The sequence below is a fragment of the Sphaeramia orbicularis genome, chromosome 6 (assembly GCF_902148855.1).
Source record: "Sphaeramia orbicularis chromosome 6, fSphaOr1.1, whole genome shotgun sequence".
Classification (NCBI taxonomy): Eukaryota; Metazoa; Chordata; class Actinopteri; order Kurtiformes; family Apogonidae; genus Sphaeramia; species Sphaeramia orbicularis.
In genome coordinates, this window is record NC_043962.1 from 49,133,425 (window position 1) to 49,151,266 (window position 17,842).

The 17,842-nt window shown below is 37.7% G+C and overlaps 1 protein-coding gene across 6 annotated transcripts; it reads left to right on the forward strand.

Moving 5' to 3' along the window:
* Nucleotides 1–319: 319 nt before the first annotated feature.
* nr2c1 (nuclear receptor subfamily 2, group C, member 1) lies at nt 320–13,366 on the forward strand. Of its 6 annotated transcripts, none has more exons than XM_030135889.1 (14): nt 320–418; nt 2,070–2,204; nt 4,921–5,154; nt 5,311–5,389; nt 5,487–5,666; nt 5,751–5,901; nt 6,455–6,551; nt 6,790–6,977; nt 7,307–7,460; nt 7,573–7,694; nt 8,470–8,612; nt 8,799–8,936; nt 9,087–9,192; nt 12,495–13,366. In XM_030135889.1, exons 2-14 carry the CDS (start codon nt 2,133–2,135, stop codon nt 12,664–12,666), a joined length of 1,836 nt encoding a protein of 611 aa, XP_029991749.1. In that variant the 5' UTR covers nt 320–418; nt 2,070–2,132; the 3' UTR covers nt 12,667–13,366. The 6 variants fall into 6 exon arrangements, with proteins under 6 accessions (XP_029991749.1, XP_029991753.1, XP_029991748.1 ...); XM_030135893.1 differs by lacking the exon at nt 12,495–13,366 and adding an exon at nt 10,492–10,547 and having other exon boundaries at nt 324–453; nt 9,087–9,215; XM_030135888.1 differs by having other exon boundaries at nt 325–453.
* The last annotated feature ends 4,476 nt before the right edge of the window (nt 13,367–17,842 follow it).

Sequence of the window (17,842 nt, forward strand, 5' to 3'; positions counted from 1 at the left end):
CTCATACTCTATGGACAAATAGCAGCCAAATCTAAACCTTTTTTTACTGAAACATCCCTCTTTAAATCCGCTTCATGCAAACCGCAGATCACGCAGACTGCCACACTGCATTAATTACTGTGCCGTTCTGAATCTGAATTACACGTTTGACGCTGTTGTGCGGTGACAACCGGAAACAACTGTACAAAATATAAATACAATACTGTCTAATCTACGACGAACATTTCATTAATAAAGTGCAAAACATCTGACTGAATCAAAGTGAGAAGTTAACGACTGACGTTTCGGTTCACTCACAAAACACGGCGATTCTACTGCGCATGTGCATATGTAGCATGTATATTGATTAAAAAAAGGTCACGAACTCTGACCCTCCCACCAACTGCAGCAAACAGTTTAAAATATAAAGTTTTTGAAGGTAATTATGATTTCGCCCTACAGCCTCTTTTACGGGTAAGAGATAATTATTTTTTCTGCATGCGACGCTTCGTGAAAGAGACACCACAGGCCGGTAACAGGAAGAGAGGGAGTGTTTAGACTGGGTACAGGAGGAGAGCTGCCATTAGCCACCAAGCTAGCATCCGCTAACCTAGCCCATTAGCACCACCGCCTGGATCTCGCTGCATAAAAATAACACCTGGCAAGTATCTAATATTATCGGTAATTACGTGCAGGGTGGTTAGATGTGATTCGATAGTAATATAAACACCAAAGGCACGGATTACCGGTTAGCAAACTATTGGTAAAGCCAATGATGCTAACAAGCTTAGCCGCGTTAGCTACCCTGTTACTATAGGCTGGCGTTAGCTAGCTGCCATGCTAATATGGCTAACTACTGCCACTTAAATCTGCAAATACATCTTCAATTTAAGCGAGAATATGGCATCCAAATGATATAAGGGTAGAGAAACAACCGTCTCGCATTTACTGGTGGGCCGATGCGGAGGCTCAAGGCAAGAACTGATGGGATTTTTAGCCCAGTGGTCACAACCGAAGGTCCCGCCAGTTAACTGCGATACGGCACCACGGGCCCTGAACCCTAGCATGCTTTAACCCTTCAATGTTGACCTTTCACCCACAGGAAAAGAATACCTTTATCTTCCGTATCGATTTGAAATGGCTCGGTGTCAAGAGCCTTGTTTATGCCAGAAGCTAACCGCAAAATCATTCGTTGTCACATTACTCTAATATTAAACTGTCCATTTTAACAAGGTTACGAGCTAGCGTCCGCTACAATGGTTAGCGTAGGCCAACCAAACCGACATCAGGAACTGATAGCATATTATAAATCAAGTATCTGTATCTTCCTTTGTGATTAACTACAGGTCACTTGAGAGATGTCTATCAAGTTAGGTCTTTGTTAATGTTGTCCCGGATTATGTCAGAGTTGTCAACGAGATAAATAGAGAATCAGACAAAATAACATTCAGGTTGTGCGTTAAGAAGTCAGTGAAAAACTATTTTATTGTCATCTGACACATACCAGTCCTGTATTTGTTGCCGTTGCATTTGAGCACATAAACAATTTAAATACTTTCTGTAGAGGAATTAGGACTGGACCGTTATGTGACAATGGTATTTACGGCAACATACGTTTTGTCTCCAGGGTTTATTTTATTTACATCCTCAGGTAAAACACTAACTTACACAACACATTTTTTATTTGTGTAAATTTTGATGTCAAACACTTTTTGTTTTTTTTTTATTCAAATGTTGTACCTGTACCTATCGTTAAAATGTTCTGATAATAAAGAGTTTAAAATCAATGAATAACTATCTTTTACACTGTTTTCATCTCACTGAATAATAGCAGAGAAGATTGTGACAAATTCTTGATTTTGATTTTTTTTTTTTTTTAAACTTGAGTAAAATACAGATATTGACAGAAATAATATCACTCAGGTTTTTTCCTCCGTCAGTCCATTGTTCTATCAGCTTTTAAGACTTCAGTATCTCTACAGTGTTCCTGGTCTGTTTGCTTTTTTTTTTTTTTTTTTTAATTATTGTCTGCAGTGGATCCCAGTGCCTGTTCAGTCAGCTGTAAAATACAACATATGCTTTCTCCACAGGTGTACATGCCCCATGGGTCACTGTTGTGAAGAACAGTGGCAGTAGATGTGTGTAGAATCAGTATGGATGGACAGACTCAAAGGATTCAACTTGTATCTGCAGACAGCAACATGGCTTTAGGACACAGAATTCAGGTGATTTCACATCTTATGTTTCCTCAACTGGATACAGACATGTGGTGGGCTATCACAATTAATACATAATCAACTTATCACAATTAGAGAAAATATTTGTGGTCTTTGTTTTCATTTACATGTGTTAACAGCTGCTGAGTGAAACAAACAGAAACATTATGTTTCCTACAGTGTTTTGACACTCTTCTAATGACATCACCTTGCCATGCCACCTTAATCTTAAGGCTCTGACTTTATATTTGCTGTTATATTTCTATATCATATATTTTAGTTCTAATTGCCTGAAAGGAAAACAGAAAAACATTTTTTTCTTGTATATATTGCTCTCTGGCAATCAATGGCTCTTCATTAGTTGCAACTATTGAAAGCTTATTCTGTAGTAGTGATACAAAAATGATAGTTAAATTCTAAATTTCAAGTATTTGTTTGTGGATTTTGTCAACTACAATTTAATTATTGTGACAGCCCTAATTGTTTGGTGATGTGTCAATAATACAGATCATGATATATGGTGGTATATAGGATATATACAGTATATATATGTATAAATTAGTTTGAACAAATTGTACTTAAGAAACATTTAGAAAATACTTAATTGAATTGTTTAATTATAAAACAGTCTTTACACTTCCTTTTTAGCTTACCGGCCATAAGCTATTGTCGTCATGTGGCATCCGGCAGCGGCGTCTGTTGTCGTCTGTCGTCGTCATCTGTCATCCGTTACAAAAATTTCAATCGTCTTCTTCTCTGAAACTACAATTCCGATTGACTTCAAACTTGGTATACCGCTTCTTATGATAATGTCAACAAAAGTTAGTGAAATTATTTGGATCCGGATCTGATTCTGGATTTGGTGCGACTTTGAAAAATTTCCCCATTATAAGAGATAGGAAGTGGATCGATGCAATAACTCAGTAAATACAAATGATATCGAATTGAAATTTCTACAGTACAGCCCTGATGGGGAGATGACCAAAACATAATGTCAACATGCTGATCAGGATCTTCTTCTGGATCCGGGAACTTACGGAAAATTTAACATGGGCTCTTATGGGGAAAGAATTTCAATCGTCTTCTTCTCCGAAACTACAGGACTGATTGACTTCAAACTTGGTATACAGCTTCTTTATGATGATGTCAACACACGGTATTGAAATTATTTCATTCCGGATCTGATTCTGGATTTGGTGCCACTTTGAAAATTTTTCCCATTATAATACATAGGAAGTCGATTGATCCAATAAATCAGTAAGTATCAATGATATCAAGTTGGAATTTGAATTTTTTACAGATGTGATTGGAATATGACCAAAACATGGGCTATTTCTGTAATGTAATAAATACACATAACTGGGTGATAATGAATGGCATCTGGATACATTTCCCAAAGCTTTTAATTTGGCCTGTAAGCTACAGGGCCATTGGTCCTATTTTTCAGTTTTAGAATGAAACTAGAAGCACTCAGAGAGCGCAGACCTCTGCCAAGGCAGATCAGTGGCCCCACCCCCACATCCCCGATCACCACCAAAATTTAGTGATTTGTTCCTTGTACCAGTATCAACATTTCCTGAAATTGTCATCCAAATCTGTCCATAACTTTTTGAGTTATGTTGCACACAGACAGACAGACAGACAGACAGACAAACCAACACCGACAAAAACATAACCTCCTTGGCGGAGGTAAAAACATAACCTCCTTGGCGGAAGTAATTATGTCTTCTAGTATTATGGCTGTCTTCCATCTGACTCATGCATTTGCCATCATAGGGGTTCAGCTGTCAGGACAATTACGTTATCTATATATACACTGAACAAAAATATAAATGCCACACTTTTGTTTTTGCTCCCATTTTTCATGAGCTGAACTCAAAAGATCTAAAACTTTTTCTGTGTACACACAAGGTTTATTTCTCTCAAATATTGTTCACAAATCTGTCTAAATTTGTGTTAGTGAACACTTCTTCTTTGCTGAGATAATCCATCCACTTCACAGGTGTGGCATATCAAGCTGCTGATTAGACAGCATGATTTTGCACAGGTGTGCCTTAGGCTGGCCACAATAAAAGGCCACTCCAAAATGTGCAGTTTTATCACACATCACAATACCACAGATGTCACAAGTTTTAAGGGAATATGCAATTGGCATGCTGACTTCAGGAATCTCCACCAGAGCTTTTGCCTGTGAATTGAATGTTCATTTCTCTACCATAAGCCATCTCCAAAGCTGTTTCATAGAATTCATGAAGAAGACTGTGCGAGGAAAATGGTGGTCACCCCAAATACTGACTGGTTTTCTGACCCCCCTGGACCACCCAATACAGTAAAAGTGCACATTTTAGAGTGGCCTTTTATTGTGGCCAGCCTAAGTCACACCTGTGCAATAATCATGTTGTCTAATCAGCATCTTGATATGCAACACCTGTGAGGTGGATGGATTATCTCAGCAAAGGACAAAGAAGAAGTGCTCACTAACACAGATTTAGACAAATTTATGAACAATATTTGAGAGAAATAGGCCTTTTGTGTACATAGAAAAAGTTTTAGATCTTTGAGTTCAGCTCATGAAAAATGGGAGCAAAAACAAAAGTGTGGCATTTATATTTTTGTTCAGTGTGCTTGTGTATATATGCTAAACTGACACCAACATGTACAACTTGATTTTGTGAGGGCAAGTGAGATATTCCGTTTAGTATTAGCGCTTGTTTTGTTATCATAGATTGTAACAGATCAGCAGACTGGCCAGAAGATCCAGATTGTCACAGCACTTGAGCCATCTTCTCCTGGAAAACAGCAGTTTATCCTCGCAAATGCGGACTATTCCCCTGGTGGGAAGGTCATCCTCGCAAAGCAGGAGGGCTCACCCAACAAGGTCATCCTTGCCACCCCAGACAGCTCCGGGGTTAATCAGCTGCTGTTTGCCCCTCCTGAACTGGCTGGACAGCAGATTCAGGTACTGCTTGAGGATATTAGTGACCTATTCCAGACAGATCTGATATACAAGTTGCAGAAAAGCCTTATGATCGGAGCACAAAAAATGTCAATACAACATTAATGTGGTGTTTGCCATCTGCATTAAATGACTGCATTGTTTTGGTTTGTTTGTCAGTTTGTAACAGAAGGTTCAGACCAGTCTATTGTCAAGCCGGTTGTTGAGTATTGTGTTGTCTGTGGGGACAAGGCCTCAGGTAGGAGCTAAGTTGAATTTGCCATAACATTATTTTGTACAATTACACTTGAGTAAGCATTCTCTTGTATGACCCAGTTTAATGTTTTCACTTTCAGGACGTCATTACGGAGCGGTCAGCTGCGAAGGCTGTAAGGGCTTCTTTAAACGCAGCATTAGAAAGAATCTGGTATATACATGCAGAGGCTCAGGGGAATGTGCCATCAACAAGCTCCACCGAAATCGCTGCCAGTATTGTCGTCTGCAGCGCTGCATTGCCCTGGGCATGAAACAGGACTGTAAGACAGTGCAGTGTATATGGTAAATTTGAGGAAATGGTCTTTAGTCACATGATTAAATCTTTTTTTTTTTTTGTCTTGCAGCTGTGCAGTGTGAGAGGAAGCCTGTTGAAGTGACGACTCGAGAAAAATCTGTTAACTGCGCAGCCTCCACTGAAAAGATCTACATCCGCAAGAACTTGTGTAGTCCTCTGGCTGCCACGCCCACTTTTGTATCCGACAAGGAAACTGCCAGGTACAGGCACTAAACAATTAAAAAAAACACACATTTACTGTATGTATAGGGACACCAAATACTAAGTCTAAGGCTGCTTGTAATTGCACTTAGTTATCACTAATAACTAAATACTACTAGCTAAATAAATGTAACAAACTTAAAGTTACTGTTTATCTTGATAACTATAAACCCTATATAAAACATTACAAAGGCCACAAGTACAACAGTACAGGCCTTAAAACTGTAGGGATGGATCACTGATCAAAACAAGCCGAGATGGTAACATTTAAATTCTGACAGTGTCTGAAATTGAGTTTGACTACCTTACAGTCCAGCTGCTGCTCTGACCAACAACCACTCTGCAATCAATAGAAATTTTACATGAAACATATTATTTACAGCTAAAAATAACAACACTGAGCTTTCAAAATTACAAAATAAACATTTCAAGCTGGTCCGTTAACCCAGGTCTATGGCCACACTCCCTTCCCTCTCGAATTTGTTTACAACTTAAGTGGTACACATAGATGATGTACCCTGATGTTTAATTCTGTGAAATCTTTAATGGCAGGTCTACAAGTTTGCTTGAATCAAGCATGTTACTCAACATTCAACAGCCGTTCTCTAAGATGGAAAACACCATCTTAATCCCAGCATCTCCAGACAAGGTAAGTGCTCCAATCAAATGACAGTACACCATGTTTAAGTAAAGATGTACATGTCATCTTACCCTTGCTTATAAAAGTGGTATAGAGCTTGTGAATATATTCACAATAATTAAAAAAAAAAAAAACGAAGGAATATCAGCTTCATTTTAAGAATGTGTATTAACATCCAAAGAAGCACAAATCTAAGGTTGAACATGGTTAAACTTGGTATTTGTCATGTTTTATGATGACTTGTTAGCAGGATGACCCATCTCAAGGCGACCTTGGTACACTGGCAAATGTTGTGACGTCTCTGGCTCATCTCAACAAGACCAGGGAGGCGAGTGAAAGCAGCAATGATCTGATGGGAGTTGAGACTCTCAGCAATGGTGACGGTTCCATTACCGACATTCAAGGAGATGACCAAACTGCAAGTGATATCACACGGTAGGGGTTATCATATGAAATTGAGAAACTTTGGGATAAGCAGTTTCTGAATAAAGTTATATCGTACAAGCAGAAGGAAGAAACCCAGGAACAGTTCTGTTTATTGCAAAGCTTTAATAGGATTTCCTGCAAGGCCATGTGGCTTCTGACTCAGCTGGTAAGGATTTAATTCAGTTGGCTCATAGCTGATTAAAATGGCCTGTCCTATACAATGTCTGGGATACGGTGCTACAAGTTGTATTACTATCTGCACGTTTACATGGGTGTTTAAAGCTAACCTTCATATGTGTGTATTTTTGTCTTCATTTGTCATGTGTCTTGTATTACAGAGCGTTTGACACGCTGGCTAAAGTCCTTCACCCTAATGATGGCGCAGCAGGAGACTCCTTGGAGGCAACTATGCAGCTAATGTCAGGAGATCAGTCGGGTCCTCTGGTGGAGTTGGAAGGACCTCTACTCTCTGACAGCCATATCCCTTTCAAAGTAAAAGCACAGCTGATCACTTTGACACTCAAAACAAAAGAAAAGCCCCCAGTTTTCTTTGTATGTCAGACACTTAGTCATATATTCCCTCTTTTATGATATGTTCCTGCAGCTTATGATGCCTTTGCCTGTGCCAGAGTACCTCAATGTCAACTACATCTGTGAGTCGGCTTCCCGACTGCTTTTTCTCTCTATGCACTGGGCTCGGTCCATACCTGCATTTCAAGCCCTAGGGTAAGGTTTTGTCCATTTTGAAGGATTTGTTGATTGTTTTGTTGTGGTGTTATACTTTTAATGCTGGAAAAGTTGATTATATTTACATATGATCAGAGGTGACAAAAGTGTAAATTTTTTAGTCAGTGTAAGTACACATTTAAAAAAAAAAAGTTGAAGTACTGATTCAAGCTCTGAGATGCAGGAAAAGAGTAAGAGTAAAATGCACTTCAATATTTATAGCAACTGTTTCTTTGCAAACATTCTGAATCTCGCATCATTCGTGTCAGCATTTTGCCATTTTTTCCTTTCTCTTGTCTGTTTGGTATTGTTATATCTTTTATGTTACTATGTCTGTGTTACTTTGCACTGCTCTGTACACCAAGTGGTCATCTTTTCTGTGGTATTGTTCCATCTATGTAGGGTGAAATTAGTTGGGAAAAAGGCATTATGATGCAATTAAATAACCAAAACATCCTTCTGAATGAATTAAAAACAGACTTGTTTATTAATATAAGGAGCAGAGAGGACATATATTTATGTAGGAAGTTATCCAAGTGTAGATACTGCATATTTACTACATTTTTATACATATTTATAGATGTCTAGAAAACTTTATATTCAGTGACTTCTGCCTTTTCATGTGACTGATTCCTTTTTTCACATGTTATGGATGAGAAGAAGATGAAGGAAAATGAAAGTGCATAGAAATAAAAATTCTTATAAATAGCAGTTTATTTTTTAGGACCATACAATTCTTTGCAATAAATTAATTTGATGTCATTTTGTCTTCCAGCGGTCAAGACAATGACATTAACTTGATGAAAGCCTGCTGGAATGAGCTGTTTGCCCTGGGCCTGGCACAGTGCTCCAACATTATGAATGTTGGTACCATCCTAAGTGCCATTATCAACCATTTGCAGACCAGCTTACAGGAAGGTAGGAGGGCTCTTCTTTTACGTGCCTGGAGGGTTTAACATCTGAATACAGTTTCAAAAGCACAGTATGCTGCCCTTCTGGTTTCTAAGCTTCTGTAGTAAAGGTCATAAGTTTTGATTGTCATGTTTATTTCTGCTTGTCTCCATTAATATTTTTCTCTTCTAACTTTGTATTTATCTCCTGCAGAGAAGCTCTCCCCTGAGCGAGTAAAACTAGTAATGGAGCACATTTGGAGGATGCAAGAGTTTTGTAATAGCATGTCCAAACTCTCCCCGGATGCTTATGAATATGCTTACCTCAAAGCCATCGTTCTCTTTAGTCCTGGTATGTGTGAATTGATTGAGAATAACAAAATTAAAGTTTATTTTCAAGTCTTCATCTCTTTTTAGGCCAGAATCAATAAAAGAGCCTGCATAAAATAAAGACCAATTGTAGCAATGTAGAATCATGTCTGATTTCATGTTTTTGGATCAGATCATCCAGGTATAGACAATACTTCACAGATAGAGATGTTCCAGGAGAAAGCCTACATGGAGCTTCAGGACCATGTGACCAGAACCTACCCAGAAGACTCCTATCGGTCGGTAAACTTTACCGTTGGGCTACAGTACAGGCCAAAAGTTTGGACACACCTTCTCAATCTTCGCATTTTCTTTATTTTCATGACTATTTATGTTGTAGATTCTCACTGAAGGCATCAAAACTATGAATGAACACATGTGGAATTATGTACTTAACAAAAAAGTGTGAAATAACTGAAAACATATCTTATATTCTAGTTTCTTCAAAGTAGCCACCCTTAGCTCTGATGAGCTAAGGGTGGCGGCTGTGAACTCTGGGGGCTGTGGCGCCTTCTCTCACTGGGGTCCGCTCCTTTCTGGTGGGTGGGGGTCCCAGTTGGCCCTCTCCCACTAGTTGGGATGCAGGGCTGTGTTGCTGGTGCCTGGTCGCCGGGGTCGGCGGCTGCCTCCTGGTGCGGATGGCTCCCTGAGACAGCGCCTCCTAAATTGATGTTTTACTTTTACTTGTACATTTTTGTTCTGGTCTACCCGTGCTCAGTCAGTCTTCTTAAGTATGTGTGAGCTTGTGGGTTTGCATGTATATGTGTGTGTGGGTGGGGGGCGGTACTGATTTTTAAACTGATATCTAAAGCACTTTGTGCTGCAGTTTTTAATGTATGAAAAGTGCTATATAAATAAAGATTATTATTATTATAAATTATGCAAATTACGATCAATAATGAATCGGCTGCGTCCAGTGCGTTTTGAATCTAATCAGCAATCGGTCGGATGTTACCGAGCGGTTTCCTGCAGGATTTTTCAAATATTATAAAAACGACGCGAAATACTGAAAAACGGCCAAATTCTGTGGCACTTTTAAGGCTTATTAGCCCCTTAACTCTCTGGCACTTAAAGAGTTAAAGTAATGATGGCCACTTGTTTCTCTTTACTTAGCTGATTGGTTCTCGCCATAATATGTATTCTAACAGTTGTCCAATAGGGCTGTCAGCTGTGCATCAACCTGACTTCTGCACAACACAACTGATGGTCCCAACCCCATCAGTAAGGCAAGAAATTCCACTAAGTAACCCTGACAAGGCACACCTGTGAAGTGAAAACCATTTCAGGTGACTAACTCTTGAAGCTCATCAAGAGAATGCCAAGAGTGTGCAAAGCAGTCATCAGAGCTAAGGATGGCTACTTTGAAGAAACTAGAATATAAGATATGTTTTCAGTTATTTCACACTTTAAGTACATAATTCCACATGTGTTCATTCATAGTTTTGATGCCTTCAGTGAGAATCTACAATGTAAATAGTCATGAAAATAAAGAAAATGCGAAGAATGAGAAGGTGTGTCCAAACTTTTGGCCTGTACTGTACATTTTGCTAGCTCAGATTTGAGATGTAATGAAAGATAAAAACCCTTTGTTCAAGGAGAATTTCTAACTAGAACTGCAAGCAGTTATGAACGGGGGCCAAGCCTCCCCTCCCACTCAGACCCCAGGCCCCATGGAGCCCACAGAAGTCGGCCCCGAAGGACGACGGTCTGGGGCTGAGCGGGTAGAGGCTGTTGTCAGTGGCTGAGACTCCCAAGAGAATTCAAGAGTAATGCTGTACTGTAGATCAGTTAAAAAGAAATTAAAAGCGTTGGTTATGTTTGATATCACTAGTCTACAACTAAAATTATTTCAGAATAAATGTAGCGAAACCAAATTTTAGTCACTAAATCATAGAAAATTCTGTCAAAGTGCCTGTTGACTTTAGTTTTTCAAGATGCAGTTTTGGGTCAAAAGGTGAAATTTAATAAATTAGTTTGAGCCTTCATTTCTACTTCAAAACACTCTTTACATTAGAATACATTCACTTTTCACATCACCTCTACTCCAACGTTTATACATTCACTATATAAATGTATATAAATCCATTATTTAATAAGACTTTCTTTTTAGAAATTATCCAACCAGCACTTTCTTGTTTGTTTTCTAACTCATCATATCAAACTATGTATTTAGCACATTTTACCTCTGAAGCAGATAATTTATACAAAAAAGAATTAAAATTATAGACCGCTGTAAGCAACCAGGATCCAGGGTACTTTCTGACAAAGTGGGACTCAGTTTTCTAAAACATGCCTCTTTTTTATGTTTTTCAAGAGACTGTAAGGAATGGGAACAGTTGCTTGTACCAACAATGTAGATTTACAGAGCAAACAGATTTTGGGACACCATTTTATTAAGCAAGATGCAGGAAAAACTAACTGGTTACAGGTATTCAGTCAATATATGAATGAAATTTATTTTCATAAAGGTTGATGCATATGTTGTGTTACTCCTTACCTTTAAACAAATGAAAACAATTATGGGGAGGATATCAATATGAGAGCAGTATCAGCAAAATTTGGCTCAAATAGACTGACTTTGACTACATTTTCTGTATTAAAATCAACAATACTTAATTTCCAGCAGTGTTTTTTTTTTACATGGTGATATTGGCTATCTTCTATCAGCTTTATATTATTACATCATCTGTTAAAAAATCTACAAATGGTCAACCTCCTAAGACATCTGTTCAGGGTAGTAACACAGAAGAATTGTTCTGTTTAGTTGATTTAAACCACAGGTGTCAAACATACAGCCCCTGGGACAAAATCAGCCCGCCAAAGGGTCCAGTCTGGTTGTGGGATGAATTTGTTATTGCAAAAAATTTCACTCAAGATATTGTCAGTCATTTTAGTTCAGGAGCCAAATTCAGCCCAGTTCAATCTCAAGTGGATCAGACCAGTAAATTACTATCAAAATAACATAAATAATGAAAACTCCAAATTTTCTTTGTTTTAGTGTAAAAAAGTAAAATTGCATGAACATGTTTACGTTTACAAACTATCCTTTCACAAAAAATGTGAATAACCCGAACAAAAATGAACAACCTGAAATCTTTTAAGAGCATGAAGTGCAATTTTAACAATATTCTGTCTGTTGCTAAATGTTTTGTGTATATGTAGATCCACTGTGATCTATAAGTTGTAATGAATATGTGCAAATGAGAAGCTGAGGTATAATATTGTTGCACTTATTTTTCTTAATTTCATTTGGTTCATGGTTGTTCATGTTCACATTTTTTTAAAGGATAGTTTGTAGATGTAAACATTTTCATAATATAATTCAACTTTTTTCACTCTAAAAACATAGATGTTGGACATAAAAATGTTTGGAATTAACATTATTTATATATTGTTATTATTTTACTGGTCTAGCCAACTTCAGATCATATTGGGCTGTATGTGGCCCCTGAACTAAAATGAGTTTGACACTCTGATATAGACTTGTGACGTGTTGGAGTTATAGTGTACATGTGTCAATTTGCTGTCTCATTTCTTGCAGGTTATCAAAGCTGTTACTGCGTCTTCCCGCCCTCAGACTCATAAGTGCTGCTGTCACAGAGGAGTTGTTTTTCGCTGGGCTCATTGGGAATGTGCAGATTGACAGCATCATTCCTTACATCCTCAAAATGGAGTCCACCGACTACAACAGCCAGACGGTCTCTGGGGTCTGATGCGCTGTGCCATTTTTAAAACCAACAACAGACATTATGAAATTTGACAGCTAACCAATCAGAGCGCTCCAAAGACTGGTCACCGAGTGATCACATGATATTGCACTTGTGGCACAGCAAACTACGGGAATTACTCATTCTCTTCTACTTTCGGATTCTAGTGACTCCTCACAAAGAAGACAGGTAAAGTTCACACCAGTGTCCAGGGAGCCTTCCAGTACAGGCCCATTTGGGAATAAACACTTGAACCTTGCATCATAGATTGTGCTTTTTATTGTACATAGTATTTTATGCTCCATTGCTTCCAAGTAACTCCTTTTTCTGCAGATTTTATTTGTATTTTGAAGGAATCAGGACAACTTGTTTTTCACCGCTTTCCTAAATGTTCATGCTCTTTTTATTTTGTAATTATTATGAGGAAGATTTGTGTCATAATGTGAATTGATTTGTGGATGTTGTTATTGTTAAAGGTTATAACCTTTATTTCTTATCTTCTCGCCCATCCAAAGGATAAGGTCAGCATCAGTTGTCAAATATTTGACAAAATGTGCATCTAAAGTAACAATGTAAATATATTTGTATATAGAATGCACCAAGAAGGCTGCAGCGGGCACTTGGTATTTCTGGTATTCTGCCTTCTGGAAAAAATAATGTTGAAAGTTATTTGAAAATAAAAACAAAATGAATTTGATTGCCAGTATTTGGTGTTTGAGAGGATCAAGTTGAGCTTTTCAGGCTTCATCTGCTGCCATTTGTTTCCATAAACATTTTACAAATCACATCAAGGCAATAAAATGTGCAAAGGGTGATGTGTTTGACCTGTGTTCAGTCATGAAACAGTAGGTCAGTGCTCTGCATTTAACAGGCTATCTGTGTTGATGAAGGAAAGAGATTTTTTGTGATGTTCATTTTTTCACTTCCATTCTGAATCTTTACTTTGTTTTTTTTTTTTTTTTAATTAATCCTTAAATCCCTGTCAGACTTTGTGTCTGTCGGAATGTACATGATACATCTTTAAAACTAATATAAAAATATAATAATCAGTATAAAACATTGTCAGGTCAATGATGAAACCCTAATGATTCAGTCACAACAACAAAAAAAAATGTCAAACCCAACCATCATTTAGTGACTGGACAAAAGGACTGGACACCCACCCTTTGAATACTATTTTTGTCAATGATAAATTCATCAATTTGAACTGATTACTATATTTAACACAACTGATAATATTTAAAGTAAATCTGAAGATAATTCAGAGCTGTTGATGAAGGAACCTAATCTTGAAATGACTCGGATGAGGCATTTCTGGACCTATTTCGTGTCTAAATACGTTTTTGTTTTATCAGACTTATTTATATATACTTGAGCAAAGTAAATACCAGCTGAGAAAGTATTTTTTGCTCCGCTTAGTCCACTCTGAACCAATAATTAGCAGCAAAAACACAACACCAAACACTAATTAGTGTGAAAATAAGGTGCAACTAAACTTGGACAAGTCACCGTAAAGCTGAATCCAAGAGAAAAGCAGATAAGCTGTTGCAGAGAAGATGGCTTTTCTATCAGATATACACTCTTCATCAACTTTATTAGGCACACTAGTGTAACTCTACTTACATGCAAACATCCAACAGGCCAATCGCATGTATCGCAAGTCAGTGCATTTCATTAGACATTATCAAGACAATCTGCTGGAGTTAAAAACTAGTCATCAGAATGAAGAACATAGGTGGTTTAAGTGACATTGAATGAATATCTGATGTGATTTTTTTTCCATGAAGCCTTCTGTAGGATTTACCGAGAATGGGCCAAAAATAGTGAGAGGCAGTTCTCTTGTGAAAATGCCTTAGTCCTACAATTAAATCCCAATCCTAAGCCAAATTTTAACTAATTTGAAAGTCTTAGCTTTCCCCACCCAACCGATAAAACACTTCAGTCTATGCTATTTGTTGTAGTGTACTGTGTTCCTGGTCCATATACTGAATTTTTATCAGAGTTGCTGAGTTCGTAGCCATTCTAGTCCTTAAAACTGATAAAGTAATTGTTGGTGACTTCAATATTCATGTAGACAATGAAAACGACAGCCTCAGTAATGCATTTATGTCATTACTAGACTCGATAGGCTTTAGTCAGTGTGTTCACAAACACACTCACCGCTTTATCACACCTTTGACCTAGTCCTGACCTATGGTGTGGAACTTTTTATTATTCAGTGATCCCCTTCCTGCCAAAAATGTTTATATGTATATATTTATCAGATCATGCTGTATCTAAATTTAAGGATGAAATCCCAACAGCGCTTGATTCCACATCTGAATTTCACAGAAAATTCTTTCTCCATCTCAGTCAATTTTAATCCATCTCATCTTTGATGAGTTTGTTGATAGCACAGCAGACTCTCTGTGAAAAACATTAGATCTAATCGCTTCACTTAAAAAGATTATAAAACAAGGGAACAAGGGAAGCAGGCTCCCTGGTTCAATTCTTATACCTGCCAATTAAAGCAACTAACCCAAAAATCTGAGAGAAAGTGGTGCTCTCTTTGAACTGGAAGAACACCATTCAACCCGGCAGCATAGTTTAAATAAATACAGGAAGGGACTTTGTTCTGCTAGAGCAGCTTATTACTCATCACTGATAGAGGAAAATAAGAACAATCACATGTTTCTTTTTAGTACTGTAGCCAGACTGACAACTGACTGACTGACTTCTACCTGTTAAAAGGAAGTTTTTCCTCGCCACTGTCAACCAAGTGTTTGCTCCTGGAGGATTCTATTGGGTGTCTGTAAATTGGCTTAAGAGCCTGGTTTTGACAAGCTCTAAATGTAGTGTCATGAGATAACTTTTGTTTTGATACGGCGCTATATAAATACAATTTGATTGATTGAATTTATTGGATGGTTTTTCATCTTCATTTGGTTTAGTCCTGCAGAACTGCAAAAACATACAGAAATGGATGCCATCTTCAAGGTAGTAAAAGTTACTAATGCACTAAACTAACAACCTTTCATATATGTGCCCCAGTAACTGCAAAAATACAGACTGGAGGTCATGTTTGACTCATCAGATACTGTTCCGGGTAAAGCCTTCCTCAGTTCTCTCTTCATCTGCATTTGCTCTTGATCAGGAACTTGGTGTTTTTCTGGGTTTCACTCTGCTGATTTATCAGGCCATTGTGTTTCCTGGAACCCACCCACCCCTACTTCTATTAACTCTGCAGGTTGTTTACATGTTCCCGTTGAATTAATAATGCAAAATCTGTATCCTAGCCCAGGGACTTATTGTTGTGCTTTGTAAGTGACGTAAAAGGAGGAAGATGTTGCAGAGGTGACTAGACTTTCAGTGTGTTATTAGTCAATCAATTTTTCAGTAGGGCTCTGCGAATATGGGCAGTGGCTGTAAGCGTTCTTTAGCCGTAGTTACCCTGTGAATGTGTCCAGCTGATTAAAGGCACTGATAACAGCATTAAAGCTTGATGACTCAAATGATATTGTCTGCTGCTGTTTTTAGAAGCCCATTGTGAAGTACCTCCTAGTTGTCTGCACAGCCTTGTCATATCACTATCACCTGTTAGAGCAGCAGAGCTTAATATACAGGATGTCCCATAAGTCTCCATACATAGGAGACATAATACATATGGTTCTAACATGTATTTCTTTATATTTCTTCTTTATAGTTCTTCAGCAGTGGAGGACACGCATAGAAATGTGTTCCCGACAAAATGGCAGTCATATAGAACATATTATATAAATGAAAATAGTTTATGTCAAGAAACGTTTATTTTTCCTATGTATGGAGACTTATGGGACACCCTGTACAGTGTATTGATGCACTGTGGACTGTTTAATCGGCCCAAACATAAAGTGTATTCATTCATGTCTGCTCCTAAATCCCCCAAGACTAATACCACCTGAAAAAACAAACACCAATTGTCTGTATCTATAAAAGTTAAGTAAGTCATGGTGCAACACAAGCTTATGTGTTCACAGTTTGGTGGATTAGCTCATTCCAGGCTGAAAGAACGTGAATTAAAGCGCTAGTTGGACTGTTCCCATGACCTGTCTGGTTTGACAGCTTAAGGGAAATTAGTTTAAACAAAGAGAATGAGCTGGATGGAACAAAAAATGCTTACATTACTACAACTACAAGTAAGTAGTTGGAACAGTATGGAAAAGCAGTGGAATTAGAATGCACCGGATTACATGTTTTGTCTGGTCAACTTCATTTTATGTAAGATTCAGGCTGCAATACATTCAAGAAACGTGTGCAATTCAGGACTAATAATGACTTCAAATAATGAAAAAAAAACCCCAACAACAACAACAACAAGATTTTAAGCAGGTGATGTAAATAAGTGAATATAATCATCAGCCCTAAAGAAGTATCCAAGAAAGCTGTAGGCCTTCAGGAGCCAAGGTGGTCCAAGGACCACCAGTTTGACAACAAATACATGAGAACATTATTGAAATTATCAAAATCAATCTTCCCCAAAGAAAGACAGAAAGATTTAAATATTTGAGCCTCTATGGTGCAGAAGAGACTGAAGACATTGATGAATCTGAGTGGATTTCAGTGTGTAAAGAGCAACAGTTCAGTGCTAAAATGAACACGGTCATGATCTCTGATCCCTCAGACACGGATGTGATAGAACCATATGGGCCAGGATTATTGTGTGGAACCTTTGTCAAGCTCTACCTAAAATAAAAACAAGTACATTATTTACACAATATTAAGTAGAAAAACAAGGTAAGTCAAGTCAAGGCAGATTCCAATTACAAAATTCAGCAGAAAAGCATCAATAATATAAAACATTTTAATCATTGTCTCAGCCATTTTCAAATTATTAAGAACAGAGTAAAATTATTCATGATAACAAGTCCTTTGGATAATTAAGACAGGTATTCATTACAAACTGGAGAACATTATAACTATTACATTATTTCATAAAGTTATGTATACGCTACTGTTTGAGCAAAAGGTTTGAACAGATAGATTTATCACAAGTTGATTGGAGTAGGCCATTGGAGTAGGTTTATACTTTCAACCATACCTGCCATATAAAAGGGTGCCTGTAGTAAATTTTCATTGGTAGCTATTTCAAAAGATCACGTATAATACTCACGATTCCGTGGAGTAACTTACGTTATAGCCGTTACGTTATACGTTATAGCAAGTA